At 50.9% G+C, this 15,150-nt stretch overlaps 1 protein-coding gene across 3 annotated transcripts in view; it reads right to left on the bottom strand.

Annotated features, from left to right (window-relative positions):
* Positions 1-777: 777 nt before the first annotated feature.
* Positions 778-15,150, bottom strand: part of MOB1B (MOB kinase activator 1B) — a 35,608-nt gene continuing 21,235 nt past the window's right edge. Inside the window, exons 3-6 of one of the 3 annotated variants that reach the window (XM_082052153.1) lie at positions 13,440-13,533; positions 8,999-9,132; positions 6,766-6,929; positions 778-6,194 (exon numbers count right to left, since the gene is read on the bottom strand). In XM_082052153.1, the coding sequence (XP_081908279.1) occupies positions 6,117-6,194; positions 6,766-6,929; positions 8,999-9,132; positions 13,440-13,533 (470 nt within the window). In that variant the 3' untranslated portion in view covers positions 778-6,116. Of the gene's footprint in view, positions 6,195-6,765; positions 6,930-8,225; positions 8,479-8,998; positions 9,133-13,439; positions 13,534-15,150 lie in introns of those variants that run through there. The other 2 variants (XM_082052155.1, XM_082052154.1) reach the window with 2 other exon arrangements.

Here is a 15,150-nt window from a genome sequence, read left to right on the forward strand (position 1 = left end):
GCACCGCTCGCGAGCGGCCCTCCGGAACGCGCACCGCCGCTCGCGCACCGCGCGGGTCCGGACCCCGGGGCAGCCCGTGGCACGCCGGCTGCAGCCCTCAGGCACCGCCCCGGCAGCCCGGCTCCGTCCGCTCCAGCCCTCACCCGCACCGAGCCCCTGCGGCTGCTGCGGGGACACCTGTCAAGTATTTTAACCCCCGGACCCGCTTTTCCCGGTGCACGGGGGAGCCGACTTACCCCGGGCCGGGCGCTCCGGTGGGCGGAGCAGAGGGGGCAGGCGGAGGGGAGCACGGTGGCGCAGCCGCGGGGCACAGCAGGCTGGGGAGGAAACACAGGAGGAGAAAAACGGAAAAAAAAAAGAGAAAAATACAGTAAAAAAGAAAAACCGGAAAAAAATAAAAAAGTTGAAAAGGAAAAATAAACTAAAAAGAGGGGAAAAAAGAAAAAAGCAAAGCAAAAAAGAAAATTAAAAAGAAAAAGAAGAAAAAATAAGAAAAACACTGAGCCCAGACCGTCACTGTGTAAAAGGGTGTTACCGAGATCCCGCGCTGAGCCGCTGGTACCGGGACATTCGGGCATGAAACAGGGAATGAAAAGGTTATCAGGTTGTTTTATTGCTATTGTGTCTGCCTGCAATACAAATATTCACAAATTCAGACACGGCCATTACAAAATCTATTCTGTATGTGCCATGTTCGTCTGTGTACAATATACAGAAAAAAGCCTATCTACAGTAGAAGATAATTTATAAACAAGTCCAAGAAGGAAGAAAAGACAATCATGGTCAAACATAGCTATTTATTTTCTCTTATAAACAGCCTTCAGTTTCTTATTGAAAAAAACCTAGGATTTAAATATTTTGCCCCATCACATACAACAATCTGTATACATTATTTACAGCTCCCAAATAAACATGTTGCAGATTTGCAGACATTCAACTTTTTTTTTTTTTAATCAAAAGCTGTTCTCATTTAGAACTAAAATATCCGTGAGTACAAACCGAAGCAACATTGGCACAGTTAGCTTACAGTAAGGGTTCTCATCTTGCATTTGCTATTTTCCACCGTATTTTCTCCACACGTGTTAGGATTCTGTTGGAAAGGTTAGTGTTGCTTTTCTATTATCCTTTTTTTATATTTTTTTGCCTTCACAAATGGCCTTTTATTGAAACCTCATTCACCTTTATCGCATTCTGCCATTGCACATCGAGGTATGTGCGTCACTGGTACCACGCAACACAACCACAGCACACACAAGTAGTAAAACAGCCATGAAAATAAGTGTTCCCTCCGCAACACGGCTCTGAAAAATGTCAAGTTGCAAACATACAAAAATAATGAGTATAGTTTAGTGGCTATAAAAATTAATTTCCCCCTAAAAATACAATACTCTATGAACAATTTAGGGAATTGGTTCTTCAAACAAAAACATAATCTGGTATTTCCCTAGGCTGCAATCTTAACCTGGCAAGAGGAGTAAGAAAAGCAGGAAAATAACACGGTTTAACGCTTAGAATAAGCAATGTCAGCCTCACCTTACAGAAGGAGATAAGCAGGAAAAGACAACAGGCGTTCATAGAGCTGCTAGTGGTTTTAGGAAAAAAAGACAACTGATATTAGTGAAGGAAACAAGATTCAGGGTAACAGGGAATCGTTGTGAGAGAAAAGCACGGAGTCTGTGTTCATGCTGCAGCTTTTCAAATAGTTCAACTAGAAGGGGTTTTTTATGTAGATAATGCAGCACTCCGGCAGGTAGGAAGGGGGAGACCAGCGAGGAGAAGAAGAGCTGTCCAGAAAGGACGTGTTCAGAGAAAACTGCGCCTGCTGCCCCGCGAGACGCAGCAAGGACCACGGGAAAGGCGAGTACATCCATAGCAGCAAAGAGGTAATTCACCTCTTCAGTGAGCGTCAAGGAGACCAGGAGAGTGCTCAGCCCCTACACACTGAGTGAGGACTGAGTAAGGACAGTGCTCCTCTATCTGACAGCAACAGCCAAAGTTCAAAGCTCTCTATTGCATAGTAAGCAGTAAAAGAAACTCGATACTTGCAGATGGGCCACCTGCCCTTGCAACCTCTTTTCTCCGTTCGTCTGCCGTTCAGCTCCCTGCAACGGCAGAACGTAGCCTTTTCACCTTCTATTCACACCAACCTGCATCCCTGACTGGATTCGAAGGACTTGGAAAAGATATTTCCACGAGCATCGCGTATCCACACTGTCCAAGCAGTGTCAGCACTGGCACCGGCAGCGAACTCGAGCCGGGCAGCCAGCCCCATCTCCGCTCGAGGCGGACGTCCTGAAGCCACCACCACGTCACCGACACGGTCTGACACGCTGGTAGACAAAGCACCACAGCCACAGCATTTACGGACCCATGAAGCAGAAGGGCCGGGCCAGCGCTGCCCGCCCGGCCCGGTCACCCCGACCCGCACCTTACGCTCCGAATGGCACGAGCTCCCGGCTCCCGCCTGGAGCCCCGGGGACCAGCAGAGGCCGCGGCAGCGCGGGCAGCGCGGGCAGCGCGGGCAGCGCGGGCAGCGCGGGCAGCGCGGGCAGCGCGGGGCGCTGCTCAGGGGTCGTTCCTGCGGGTTCTGTTTGGGGCTGAGGGAGGTGTCGTACAAACACATTCACTCCATCCAGGGGCAGCTTGTAAAACATGGCAATTTTTGTTTAGCATTTCAATGTGCCCTTACTCCAAGAATGTAAACACACATGAAATTCTGGTCCCACAGCTTTTTTAAGGAAAAAAAACAACGAACAATTAAAAGCTGCAAATATAAACAGCATAGGGATATTAAATCCCAAACACTGCATACCTATCTTGAATGTTGTTATTTTTCAAGTGCTGGATAATTAAACATTGTGTTCATACAGCTGTCAGGCAAATTATGATCTCCAAGCTTTTATTACATGCCTAGAAGCTATTCTGTTGAAGGGGATTCTACTGCCAGATACTGAGTACAAAAATAAACTCATTTTCTTACATAATAGATTCTTATTCTGATTGGCTGAACTGCAGCAGATGCCTCTGAATTTCCAGAATTGGCTATTAAAGAAGAAGAAGAAGAAAAAAGACCTCCAGAGCAGAAGAATAAAAATGACAAAAACTGCACCGGTATCAATCCAAGCAAATCGTCACTGCCAAATGTTTTTCTTTGGAGTTTCTTGCCAGTACACGACACCAAACCAGTGCAACAGCTTTCAGTGTAATGAGGGGTCTCTCCTGTTTCACGCCTTGGAGCGGGCTCTGCTGCCACCCTCGCCCGCGGGCCTTGCAGGGATGCGCTAACACGAGCCCAGCACTGGCTGACAGGCTCCTCTCCAGCAAGCGCTGGCAGCACAGGGAACACGCAGGGCCACACGCACGGGGAACACGCGTGGCCAACCCGCGCCACGAACACGCGTGGCCAACCCGCGCCGCCAACCCACGCCACAAACACGCGCCGCCAACCCGCGCCGCCAACCCGCACGCGCGGCCTCTCAAGCAGCGCTGACTCACCGCGGCAAGGCGTTTGCCTTGGAACGCGGACAGGATTTTTGTATCTGAGTGCGTCTGCAGTGCTCTTCACGCCTCTGGAGCTCAAGCCGACCTCGCTCACAAGCTCGAAACGGTGTGTCCCCAAATGCTCCTGTGACAGAATACAGCACAAAGGGCTGCCTGTGCAAGAGCACATTCTCCAATCCAGCTTCCTGCAAGACTGAGGCCTGTTTAAAACAGTGCAGTTCAGACTCAGGACTTCAGCTGCTTCTGCGTGGTCAAGTGAACTCAACATAAAAGCCCTTTCCTCTGACACCCACACATTAAGAAAACTTGGCAATTCTGTATGATGTAAAAAAGCCAAAACATAAGTGAAAACTTCACTTGCCATTGGAGCAGATCTTAATGGGCAATGACATTTATCTGCAAACAAGCCAAACACGTTCCACATTCTCTTGAACTGTAGTGAAGCTTCAAAAGAAAACAAGGACTGTGTGAATTACAAACGCTAAACTGCAGGTGCTTTGCAAGCAGCCTCTGTATTTATCATTGCTGTAGCCAAGCCTCGACTGGGTATGAACACCCTGCGAGACCGCTCCTCAGCACCCTACAGGACCCTGTGCTCCCCTTTCCAAACGAAAGCAGCGAAGCAAGCACTCCATGCCAGTGCGCAGTTCAACACCAGGCTGCCTCAGCTGCTCCCCAGTCTGCTCAGAAAAAAAGGAGATACGAGGTAACAACTTTAAATTGCGTCTCTAGGAAGCAGCTTTAGCACACTAGGAAATTTAACTCAGCTGAAGGTAACATAGCTCTTAAAAAAAGCCTTCAGGTGCTTCCAAAATACACTATTTTACCTCAAAAGTAGTGATTCTAGTCTCCTCTAGTCTCTAGTATGTTTATTACTGTGCTGAGACGCTTATCCGTTGCTGTGCATGCAGCCATTACAGATTTTGCAGGCTGCTGTGCAGTGTTTTCTGCCTCGCTGGGCATTTTCGGTCTAGCAAAGGCGCACAAAACAAGCTCAGCTTCACTGTCGCACACTAACCCTGGCTACACCGCTAAGCTGCAGAGGCTCAGGAGTCAGTCTAGGGTACACTGGTCAGTTAAGGTCTTCACATTAGCTCTAAAACTGGTTGTTTTGTGGAGTCACAATCTGGCAAAGCCTGACAACATTAACCACCTGGGTATTATATTTGGCCACTAGTGATATCATGGGACAGCACATCACAGAGCCTAATGCAAATTTCTTTGAATCCAAAATAGAACGGCTTCGACACGCCCAAGACACGCACGTGAAAAGCAGCCACGGGCTCCTGCAGCCGGAACCCTGAGGACAGAGCTGCGGCAGGAGCTCCTAGGTCACCTCTAGGTCTGCAGTCACCCCACAAGTTAACTCGTCACCGGCGACTCCCATTTCTGGTCTGAGCAAACACAAGCCCAGGGAGACGGAGGCGCTCACCAAGGTGGGCAAGGCCACGCCTGGATGAGGTTTTCTCAGAAACAGAATGTGCTCACCAAATTACAACCCCCTGAGAAGTCACCAGTGCGCTCCTATTACTCTTCCCAACTGCTGTAGTTCCTCGGAGCTGGGCTGCGATTGAAATGGGAGAGAATGCCACCGTGCTGACAGAAACGCAAAGCGCTCCATGAAGTTATATTTCTTCCAAGAGGTATTTCCTAGCACAGGAAAACACCGGCCAGCAGAGCGAGCTCCCCCCAGAGCCAGGCTTTTGGTTCGGAACTTACAAACGCCACCTCACCAGCCATTCTGCAAACCAGACTTTCTTAGTATTGCCCCAGTGCATTTGTTCTATTGAATATTTTCCCTAACTATTTGTGCAAACTAACGTTCATCTGGCAAATGCCAGGAAACTTAACAAAAGTGACAGACCCAAGGTGATGCTTCTCCCATTAAAAAGATAAAAGCAACTATGAAAAGCCCAACGCGATGCAGCAGACGCGTAACTACGTGCTAAGCACAGGCTCTTGGTAATTTTGACACCACTTCCATTGTTCTGATTTGGCGATGAGAACTTCACCATCACTTTTCTTTCTAAGAAATAACTATATTTGAAAAATTCTATATTAAGCTCTAAAAAAATAAGACAAATATTTGTATTAAAAGCTGGAGATCATTGATTTCAGTAAGTTATGGCTTTTTTTAGTGTAAGCAAATATATATCTTTCTAAGACAAGTATCGGTAAGTGTGCTGGGTGTTAGTTGTATTTCTGTGTCCAGCGATGCTCAGTACTGTATGTGCTTTGCACCTCAGAAGCGAGTCTGCCAAGGCACTTGGAGAATGTGAGCAAGTCTGTAGGGACTTCACGAGCACGAGCCAGCGGGGACGCAACCAGAACCCGTCCCGCAGCAGAGTCCGGCCCAGCAGGCACGTTCCGTTACCAACGCTCAGCACCCGCTACAACTCCACAATGAGTAACAACAATTGAAAACAAAAGGCTATTTACTGCGTGTCACTACCAGACAAAAGATTTCCCCTAAGAGAAGCACAGAAAGTAGATCTTGGCTGCCATTAATAACAGCACAGGGTTTCGTTTTGTTTTTAAAAAAAAACAGATGAACAAAAACCAAATACCACACGCTTGCTTAAAGAAACAAGTGACTTCAAGAAATCCTCTTCCTTTTATCTGTCCTTAGAGGTGAGTTTTTCAATCAGTTCTTGAAGTGGTGCAAGTTCTCTTCTATCGATAAGGTTGAATTCCTGTAAGAGGATAAGGGACAGACACGGGCTCAGTTTTAGAGGCGCGGCCGGGGCGAGCAGCCGATTCAGACACGCGTCACCCGGCGCGGGCGCACGGAGCCCAGGCTGCAGCCTCCTCTGCCTCCGCCGCCAGCCTAACGGCAACATCGGCTGCCCGAAGCTCTCCCCCCGCTTCTCGGAAGGAAAGGTGACATGTCCATGCTGTTGCTTTTTTCTGTACACGGGAGAGTGCCACTGTAGCTCTGAAGTAAGCGCACTCCTCTCCACTAACTTCAGACGCCGTCCCCCCTTCTTTGGCTAGGAATTACTGTTCTATTTAATCATTTGGTAGCAAACTCTTTCCAGTATTCACTTTCGTAGCAAGCGAATACTTCATTGAAAACATTCCCATGCCCTGAACATTTCTAGCAATACATACACATACAAATGGAACAAGACACCATCCTAGGGCCCTAAAGTTGTTGACTATCTGACAAACACACCAGCTGTTAAAAAAAAATGAAAGGGCAATACTTCGACGTATTACTTTTCAAAAATCTAAGTGTAACTGTAATGATTCTGCCACACTTACCTGAACAAAAAAGATAAAGTGCTTGAAAGAAGTGTTAAGGTGAGCCTCCTCCTGCAGCTGGATCACGGGGTCGAAGTGCTGGTGATAAATGTGAGCATAGACTCTGAAGAGACGCTTTAGAATTGTCTTTGCCACCGACATAAAATTCTTTGGGAAGGGTACACCTAGAAATCAGAACGGAGATGGCTTACTTCTGAAGGCCCGTGCCAGGCTCCGCGCGCTCCGGAAGCCGCTGCAGCCGGGCCGGTCTCCCGCAGGAGCGCTGCGGTCTCGCCTGCAGCCCCGCCTGCCGCCCGCTGCGCCCCAGGGCAGCTCCCGGGACCCAGGCACCGGCACAGAACCCAGCGTGCTCGGAGACGCCCCTCGGGCCCGGCCCGGCCCGGGGCTGCGCAGGCAGGACGGGAGAAGTCTCCCCGACGGCCCCGTGCACGTGTCCAAGACACCAGAGGGTCCTCCAAGGGACACCAGACACCTTCGTGCGGGCAACGGAAACCACCCTTGGCACCAGCCATCAAGCTTTATGCTTCTCTTGGCTCAAGTGAGATTAGAACCAGGCTCATTCCCGCTCCCCGTGCCCAGCAAAGGACTCGCGTTGCCACCCTGCCCATGGCTGTCCCTTGGCCAGAGGCCGCTGCTTGCTTGGTGACTGCTCAAGTGCTCCACAACGTGCTCCTGCAGTCATGGCAGTGACAGTGACCCAGGACAAGCTAAACTGGGTTCAGTAGCAGCATTGTCAGCACACAAGGTCTATTAAAATTGGATAGGAAACAGCAACCCGCCACCGGGAGCATCGATCTCTTCAGCCAACACATCCGCAGGCTACAAAAAGATACATATCAACCACCTAAAAAGATCACGCCTGTCTTGCTTCTCAGCACATAGCGTTTCTCCCAGGCGACTTCGTTCTTCCGCAGCCTTTCCAACTGCTCAAGTCCCATCTGAAGTCCAGCGGCCCAAGGCGGATGCTTAGGCCAACCATGATCTCACTAGCGCTTTAAAACCCTACCAATAACATCTCCGTACACCTACTTCAGCTTGCCCTGCTTACATGTACATCACATTTCCTTCACCAGCTACTGCACCGCACGGCAAGTTCAGATCTAGCTGTTTATTCACCGGGGCATTTAAGTTTCTTTCTGAATCACCACCTTTCAAAAATACATCTTATTAAAAGAAAAAATAAAAGTCTTCAGTGAAGTACACGCCGCAGCCAAAGAAAGATCAAGTCCCTATGTAGTTAGTCTTTCGAGCTGTATCTATTTAATATCATTCCTGGTAGCAGTGGACTTGTACCAGCCAAGAACACTGGTACACCAAACACCAGAACAAACGGCACCACGCTCACATCTGCTGAGCCGGGAAGATGCACCTTCTCGTCACTCCTTCCCAAACCAACCAGCCTTCTCTGTCTGTCTGTCAACTGTAAGTCAAAAGAACCACCACCTGATTCTGACATGGGGCCCTGTTTCTCTGAAGGGATTTATTGAAAATGTGTCGAATGCTTCAGAAACCATTCACAAAATAAAAGCCGTGAAGAGATGTCCCTTCCTTTTCCCACACTGGATCAGAAGCCCAGGAGCAGCAGTGCGCTGGAGAACTGCCAGCTGGGAGCTCCAGAACAGACTGTCCTCCGTGCCTCTGGAAGCGGCGTTCTCTCATTTCAGAGCTGGTGGTGGTTCGTTATCCTCCTCCTGCTTTTCTGAAATAAATGTCCTAAAACAATACATCTTTCGTCTTCATTTGAGAAGCAAAAAAATCACAAACTCAAGATGAAAGGGCAATTCAGCTTCTTTGGAGGTAAGGCCGAGGAGAAGTTCCTCATCCAGACCAAGCATCTGTCCCGCATCAAAAACCCACCAGCTCACACCGATTACTGGTTGTAAGGTTTTGAAACCCTGTGCCTTATTTCTCAGGAAATGACCCACTGTTGAAAATGAAAAACCCCATAACATTTGATCAACACAGTCGGTTATTAAATAGAAACAGTATTTCCTGCATTCGGGATTGTGATAGAAGTTTATTAGCAGTATTAACACAGGGATCAGAGTTCATGTACTAGCACATGTATTTAAATCTTAAAGAGCTAAAACGTGCCTTTAGATACATAATGTAACCACTTAAACTTGTCCTACTCCAGTCAGTCACTTACAAGACCTTTTAATACTATAAGACTTGAATATTCCTGCACAATACTAATCCAAGTACAACGTTCAATTTTACTTATTTACTTTACCTATTTTAGAAGGAAATAGCGTTTCATCATCCAGCTGATCCTGGACCCACGTCATCAGGTAATCGATGTACTTTGGTGCAGAGCACTTAATTGGTTTCTTGATGTTCGTCCCATCCGCCCAGTGGTACTCGTATCTGGATTGGGACGACAACAACAAGACATTTCTTAATACCAGTGAATCATGCATATCAAGGCTCGGAAGGCTGTTCTTCCTGCTCCATCCCCCTGTCCCACACCCTCTTGCGGCCCTTGTTTTACAGCTTTTTTCCCCCCTCCACAAGAAAAACATCACAGCTGTTGCAGTGAAACGCCAAGTTCCATTCAGCTCTCCATAAACACAGATGTTATTCACAGCTCCGGGGCCCAGGCGTGCGAGGCAGCCGCTGGTGCCGGAGGCGACACCGCGTCCCGCCGGCTCCGCACCGGGACCGGCTGCAGAGCGCGGGCGGCGCTGGGGCTGCGCCGCTGCCACACGCCGGAGCCCAGCGGCTGTCTCGTTTCCCTACCTTTGAAACACTCACAGACTGTGCGGAACTGGAAACAGCACTGCATTGGCTCTCTCTACAATAACTGGGAGAACGTTTTCACAATAAATTTCACAAGGAATTACGAGCGTGCTGCTCGCAATGGTATAAAGTGATCCCATTTTTTTAATGGTAACAAATCAGAGGGTCCAAAGTAATTTTTAACTTGTATCTCAAAACACATGCAAAAATTCCATGCACACTGAAAGGACCACAACATTTCTGGGTTTCTGAAAATCAGTATTACTCACCAGCTTCACAAAAAAAGAAAGGATTCTTATCTATTAGAATCGTTCAAACAGCTACAAGAGATGAAGGGTAAAAACCACATTTCCAGCTCAAGCTTGTGAGCAAGCACCCACAGCTCTGGTGACAGAAACGAATTCACCTCATGGTGACCCGCAGCTCCTCTGCAGCAGACACACATTCCGAACCCCCCGAGTTCATTCCGGGCTTAGGACGGGGCGAGGAGCAGGCGGCTCACCCCGGCCCGGCAGGGGAAACGCTGAGAGCCCCCAGCAGCTCGGGTGAACACGAGCCATTTGCCACCCGTCAGAGAACCCAGCTGTGCCCCTCACACTAGAAAATGTCCCTAAGCATCGATAATCACAGGATCAGCTCATCTACTATGCAATTAAATGTATATGGCCTAAAAACCCCCAACCAAACAAACAAAAACCCAAACCACCAGGTTGAGTACAATCAAAGCTGGGTCCTTGTCCCACAGCAGTCTAATGCAGTGGCTCAATAACACCTTTTGAAGGCTTCTCAGACATGAATTTGGACCTATCTATCACCTCTATACCTCAGCGAGACTGTACCACATCAAGACTGCAGAAAAACTCTGTGTTCTTACTGAAGACTTACAACCAGGGAGGAAAATACAGAGAATTCCTCTCCCCCCAGGCTGGTTAATAAACATATTGCTCCTGTGAACCTTCTTAACTGCTCACCACGCGTGTCGCACCGAGAGCGATACTGCAACGCATCTAAGCGCGGTCGGAAGGGATAACCAGCTGGGGCCTGGGTGGGTAAGGAACCACTCGACTTTGTGAAAAGAATGGAACGTTACCACGAGTAATCTCAAGTTTTAGAACAAATAAAACCACTGCTTTTTTCAAATTGTTAGACAATAAGCTGTGCAGCAGCAGAAGGCGATCTGTTCTTGATCTTTATGCCAATCCTTAACTAACTCCATGTACTAACCCTCCCGGTGGCAAAAATAAAACACAAAAACCCCAGACACGAACCTAGGTGACCTGTCACCAACGGTCGTTTTTCTTCATTTCAAAGGGGTTTTTAAGACAAAACACGAGTACCAGAAGTGGATATATCAGGCATCACCCTTCTGCTCCGGTTCCTCTCCCACTGAGGAATCTGGGCTCGTTTTCCCACGAGCTCTCCAGGCTCGTCAGCTGTGCTATGAGCAGTGTGCCTGAGCCACCCCATCCATTTCAGTGACATGGCAGGGTTGCATTTCTCAGTTACTGTTTGTGGACTGCCAGGAGAAAACAAAGGAATACCAAGGCACTCCAAACTCCAAGTTATGAAAACAAACAGCAAAGCCCAAGTGTGGATGCAACTACAGAACTTCATTGCACAGGAGGAAAAAAAACAAGGGAAAAAAATCTCCTAAGGGCCACGGAGCGCCCGCTGCTCTTGGCTCTCCCAGCTCCCGCGCTGCTGCTGCCTAACCTGTCCAAACGCCCTTGTCCGAGTCGCTTCAGCTAACTCACCCTTTTGTCCAAAAGCGATGAGGATGCTGAGCAGACAGCACCCTCCAGGTGCCAAGAGCACCCGAGACTCCGCGCCTCTCACACTAGCACCGCTGGAGCCAGCAGAGAGCAGCACACAGAGATGAGGACAGAAACCGCCCTGTGAACAGCAGTGCTGCCATGCCCACAGCTTTTCCAGCAGTACTTCCCGAAGACAACTCTGCTGCCCGTCCGGCCCCAGCCCCCCCACACACAGTGCTGACCCACTGGAGAAAGGCCGCCCTGAGCACAGGGGCGGGGAGCGCCCTGCACACCCTGCGGACACGATCGCCTCGCTAAAACCCTGCCCCAGCCAGCTCCCGGCCTCCAGCATCTACACCCTGCTTCAGAACCACCTGAGCAACACCTGCATTCCTGGCAGCTGCTATCACTCTCTTTAGAAAGAAACAAATGGTTTAATCTGGCAACTTGACAGCTAAGCCTTTAATAATTAACCTCCACCCCCAAAATAACCACTTCTCAGCAGACAAACAATGAGGCAGAGAAATATTTTCATGCTCTTATTTAATCAGTAAGCGTCTGTTCTGCATGCCGAAGCACAAAGCAGACAATGGGCTGCGTTATTGCACAAGCTCAGCCCGAAGTTCTTCTGCATGATGGTGAGTGGTGAGCCTGTTCCCGCCGTGCTTGCAGCCCCCGCCGCCCGCAGCAGCCGGTGCCGGCACCCAGCAGCACCCGTTGGGCAGCCGGCCCGCCCGCCCGCCGGTGCCGGCACCCAGCAGCACCCGTTGGGCAGCCGGCCCGCCCGCCCGCCGGTGCCGGCACCCAGCAGCACCCGTTGGGCAGCCGGCCCACCCGCCCGCCGGTGCCGGCACCCAGCAGCACCCGTTGGGCAGCCGGCCCGCCCGCCCGCCGGTGCCGGCACCCAGCAGCACCCGTTGGGCAGCCGGCCCGCCCGCCCGCCGGTGCCGGCACCCAGCAGCACCCGTTGGGCAGCCGGCCCGCCCGCCCGCCGGTGCCGGCACCCAGCAGCACCCGTTGGGCAGCCGGCCCGCCCGCCCGCCGGTGTCGGCACCCAGCAGCACCCGTTGGGCAGCCGGCCCGGCCGCCCGCCGGTGCCGGCACCCAGCAGCACCCGTTGGGCAGCTGGCCCGCCCACCAGTGCCGGCACCCAGCAGCACCCGTTGGGCAGCCGGCCCGCCCGCCCGCCGGTGCCGGCACCCAGCAGCACCCGTTGGGCAGCCGGCCCACCCGCCCGCCGGTGCCGGCACCCAGCAGCACCCGTTGGGCAGCCGGCCCACCCGCCCGCCGGTGCCGGCACCCAGCAGCACCCGTTGGGCAGCTGGCCCGCCCGCCCGCCGGTGCCGGCACCCAGCAGCACCCGTTGGGCAGCCGGCCCGCCCGCCGGTGCCGGCACCCAGCAGCACCCGTTCCAGACGGAGAGTGCGCTGCCGCAGCTCCTCCCGGCCGGTGCAGCGCTGGGCCCCGGGCGCGCGTCCCGCTCCCGCCAGCGCCGGCCGGTCACGGCTCCGGAGCAGCACGCGGCGCCTCACCGAGCACGGAGCGCTTTTCCTCAGCATTGCTCAGGGAAGACTTCACGGCAATGTAAAGGGCAGCAACGCCCTCCCTCGCCACTCTCTTAGGACACGATTTTCCTCTTTACAAGACATGAGGCAGTTAGAGAACAAGCAAAAACACAAATGTTGCATTTCTGTACAAATGCATAAGCAAGAATCAAAGCAGTAAAACTGAGCTGAGTACCAGGATAGGGGATTCTTGTTCAGACTACACAAAACCAAGTGTATTTCCAGAACACCTATTCAAGCACCTAAAATAAAGGGTTTGGAAAGCTCTAATTGAACGCTTGCACATAAATACCTCCAATCTTAATTTAAGAAGCCTTCATTAACATTTCAGGTGGAAAAAATAGTTTTGATAGTCGGCTTACCTCCCAAGCTCAAATAAAACAGACAAACAAACAGAACAAAACACGCACCAATAACACCACACGCACCAAACAAAGCTTTCCGCTCCCTGCTCCGTTAAGCCGAGTTCAAGTCGCTCCCCGCAGGGAACAGAAGACACCCTTCCACCCACAGCAGCTCTCGTCCCCAGCACGCCGTGCAGCTCGCCTCGGCTTCTGCATGCAAAACGACCTCAAAAAAGCGAACGCTCTCAACAACGTGTACAAAACCGTCTTACTTGGGGCCTGCGGACATCACGGGGCAGCTCTCCTCCGTGCAGAAGTCCGTAATGGTTCCGTAAAGCATATTGATCTGGTTGAAGAAGTCGACAGCTGTAAAGCATTGAAACCTTCAATTAATACTCCGCACTTGTAACTGCAAAACAAGCTGCTGACAGCCTTACTGTAACCGCGCAGTGCCCAAGAGGGTCCCGGAGGATCTTCATGAAATAAATCTCACTCCTATTGCTTTTTAAGATGTATTATAAAGGAGATGCAGAATGCAACCACCGACTTTCCACAACGGCCTCTGGAAGAACTATTGAATTGTTCACTGCAGCAAAATCTTCAATTGAAGAAAGAATAAAAGGGAAAAAGAAAGCTGAGTTATTTCATTTTCTGAAAGTTTGGTACATTTTTTTATATTCTCAAATTCTACTAGCAAGTCTGGAATAAAACAAAGATTTTTCAGTGTCACTTTCCAACTAGAGTTGACTTACTGAAATAAAAGAACAGAGCTTAGCATATCTAAGTATTCCCGCAGTTTGGAGGGGTGCTGGATGACTCGGAGCTCGGGAGGCTCGGCTCTCCAGCCAGCAGCACGCTAGCGCTCCGGTCACCGCAGCCCCTCTAGAAACCCACTCCATCTCCCCTCGCGTCTGCCGGGGAGCACAGCGCGTTACCAACGGCATAATATATAAGCTTACCTTTGCCAAATATCATTCAGACAATGGATGTCATGAGTAAAAATTGAAAGGAGACCAATATTAAGTACTAGGAAGTAAAATTTTAAGTATGCTGGGTTAAATTCTTGTGACTAAGAGCATGATGTAGCTCCCTAATAACAGTCTTGGGTATGTTCCCGTCTCTCCTATCCTGCAATGGTTGCTGTAAACTCTGCTCCTGGATGAACCCAGCTAGCAGAGCGTACAGAACAGCCTGAACACGTCACCAGATAACCAAAATGAGTGACACGTGGCTTTCGGTGACAGGTACAGCTCTTGGTTCTGACCCAGAGCTATAGCAGTGCTGCTGCCATGAAACAGAGACCAACATCCCAAACGTGTCAGCACCAGCAGGTCCCGCTGACCCTCAGAGAGCTGGGGCTGAAGGGAAGGGATTTTTGCAGAGAGCAAACAAATGACAGGGCAGCAAGGTACTGCTCCAGTTCAGCAGGTGCGGGATACAACCTACGACTGTGTGGTGCAACTTCTCAGGTATCCAAAAGGGGAAGCAAATCCAGGCTGGTGGGCACGCACCTCGTTCAGCTCCAGGAGCGCTTCCCCTCGCCCCTGCACAGCAGCAGCAGAAAGCAGCAACAGGGCATCAGGAGGGGCTGGCGGAGTTTCCGAGGACAGGGGGATGGCTAAAGGAGGAGGCGGCATTCCGCACCAGAGGCAGCAAGAAGCGGTTACACGCAGCGCCTGTTTCTGAAGTGCACGTGAACTGTTCAGCAAGTTCCCCTCCCCTGCTCCCGCAGAAACCACAGCCCCGTGTTTGCTTCCAGGCGCGCGCGCTCAGCACCCCGCGCAGCCCACCGGTGGTTACCGCTGTGCGCCCACCCTGCCGGCCCCAAAGGCCGCCAGGCACCACCCGCCGCCGGCCAGGAGACGCAGGAGCCTCCTCTACAACACGCGAGAAGCCGCACAGTGTCTTGGCAGGTTTGCATTTCTGCTTTTTGCTCATTGTTCTTCAATTTCAAGGGTTTCGTTTATTTTTTCCAAAAGTTTT

The sequence above is a fragment of the Streptopelia decaocto genome (genome assembly GCF_964273445.1).
Source record: "Streptopelia decaocto genome assembly, chromosome: 4".
Classification (NCBI taxonomy): domain Eukaryota; kingdom Metazoa; phylum Chordata; class Aves; order Columbiformes; family Columbidae; genus Streptopelia; species Streptopelia decaocto.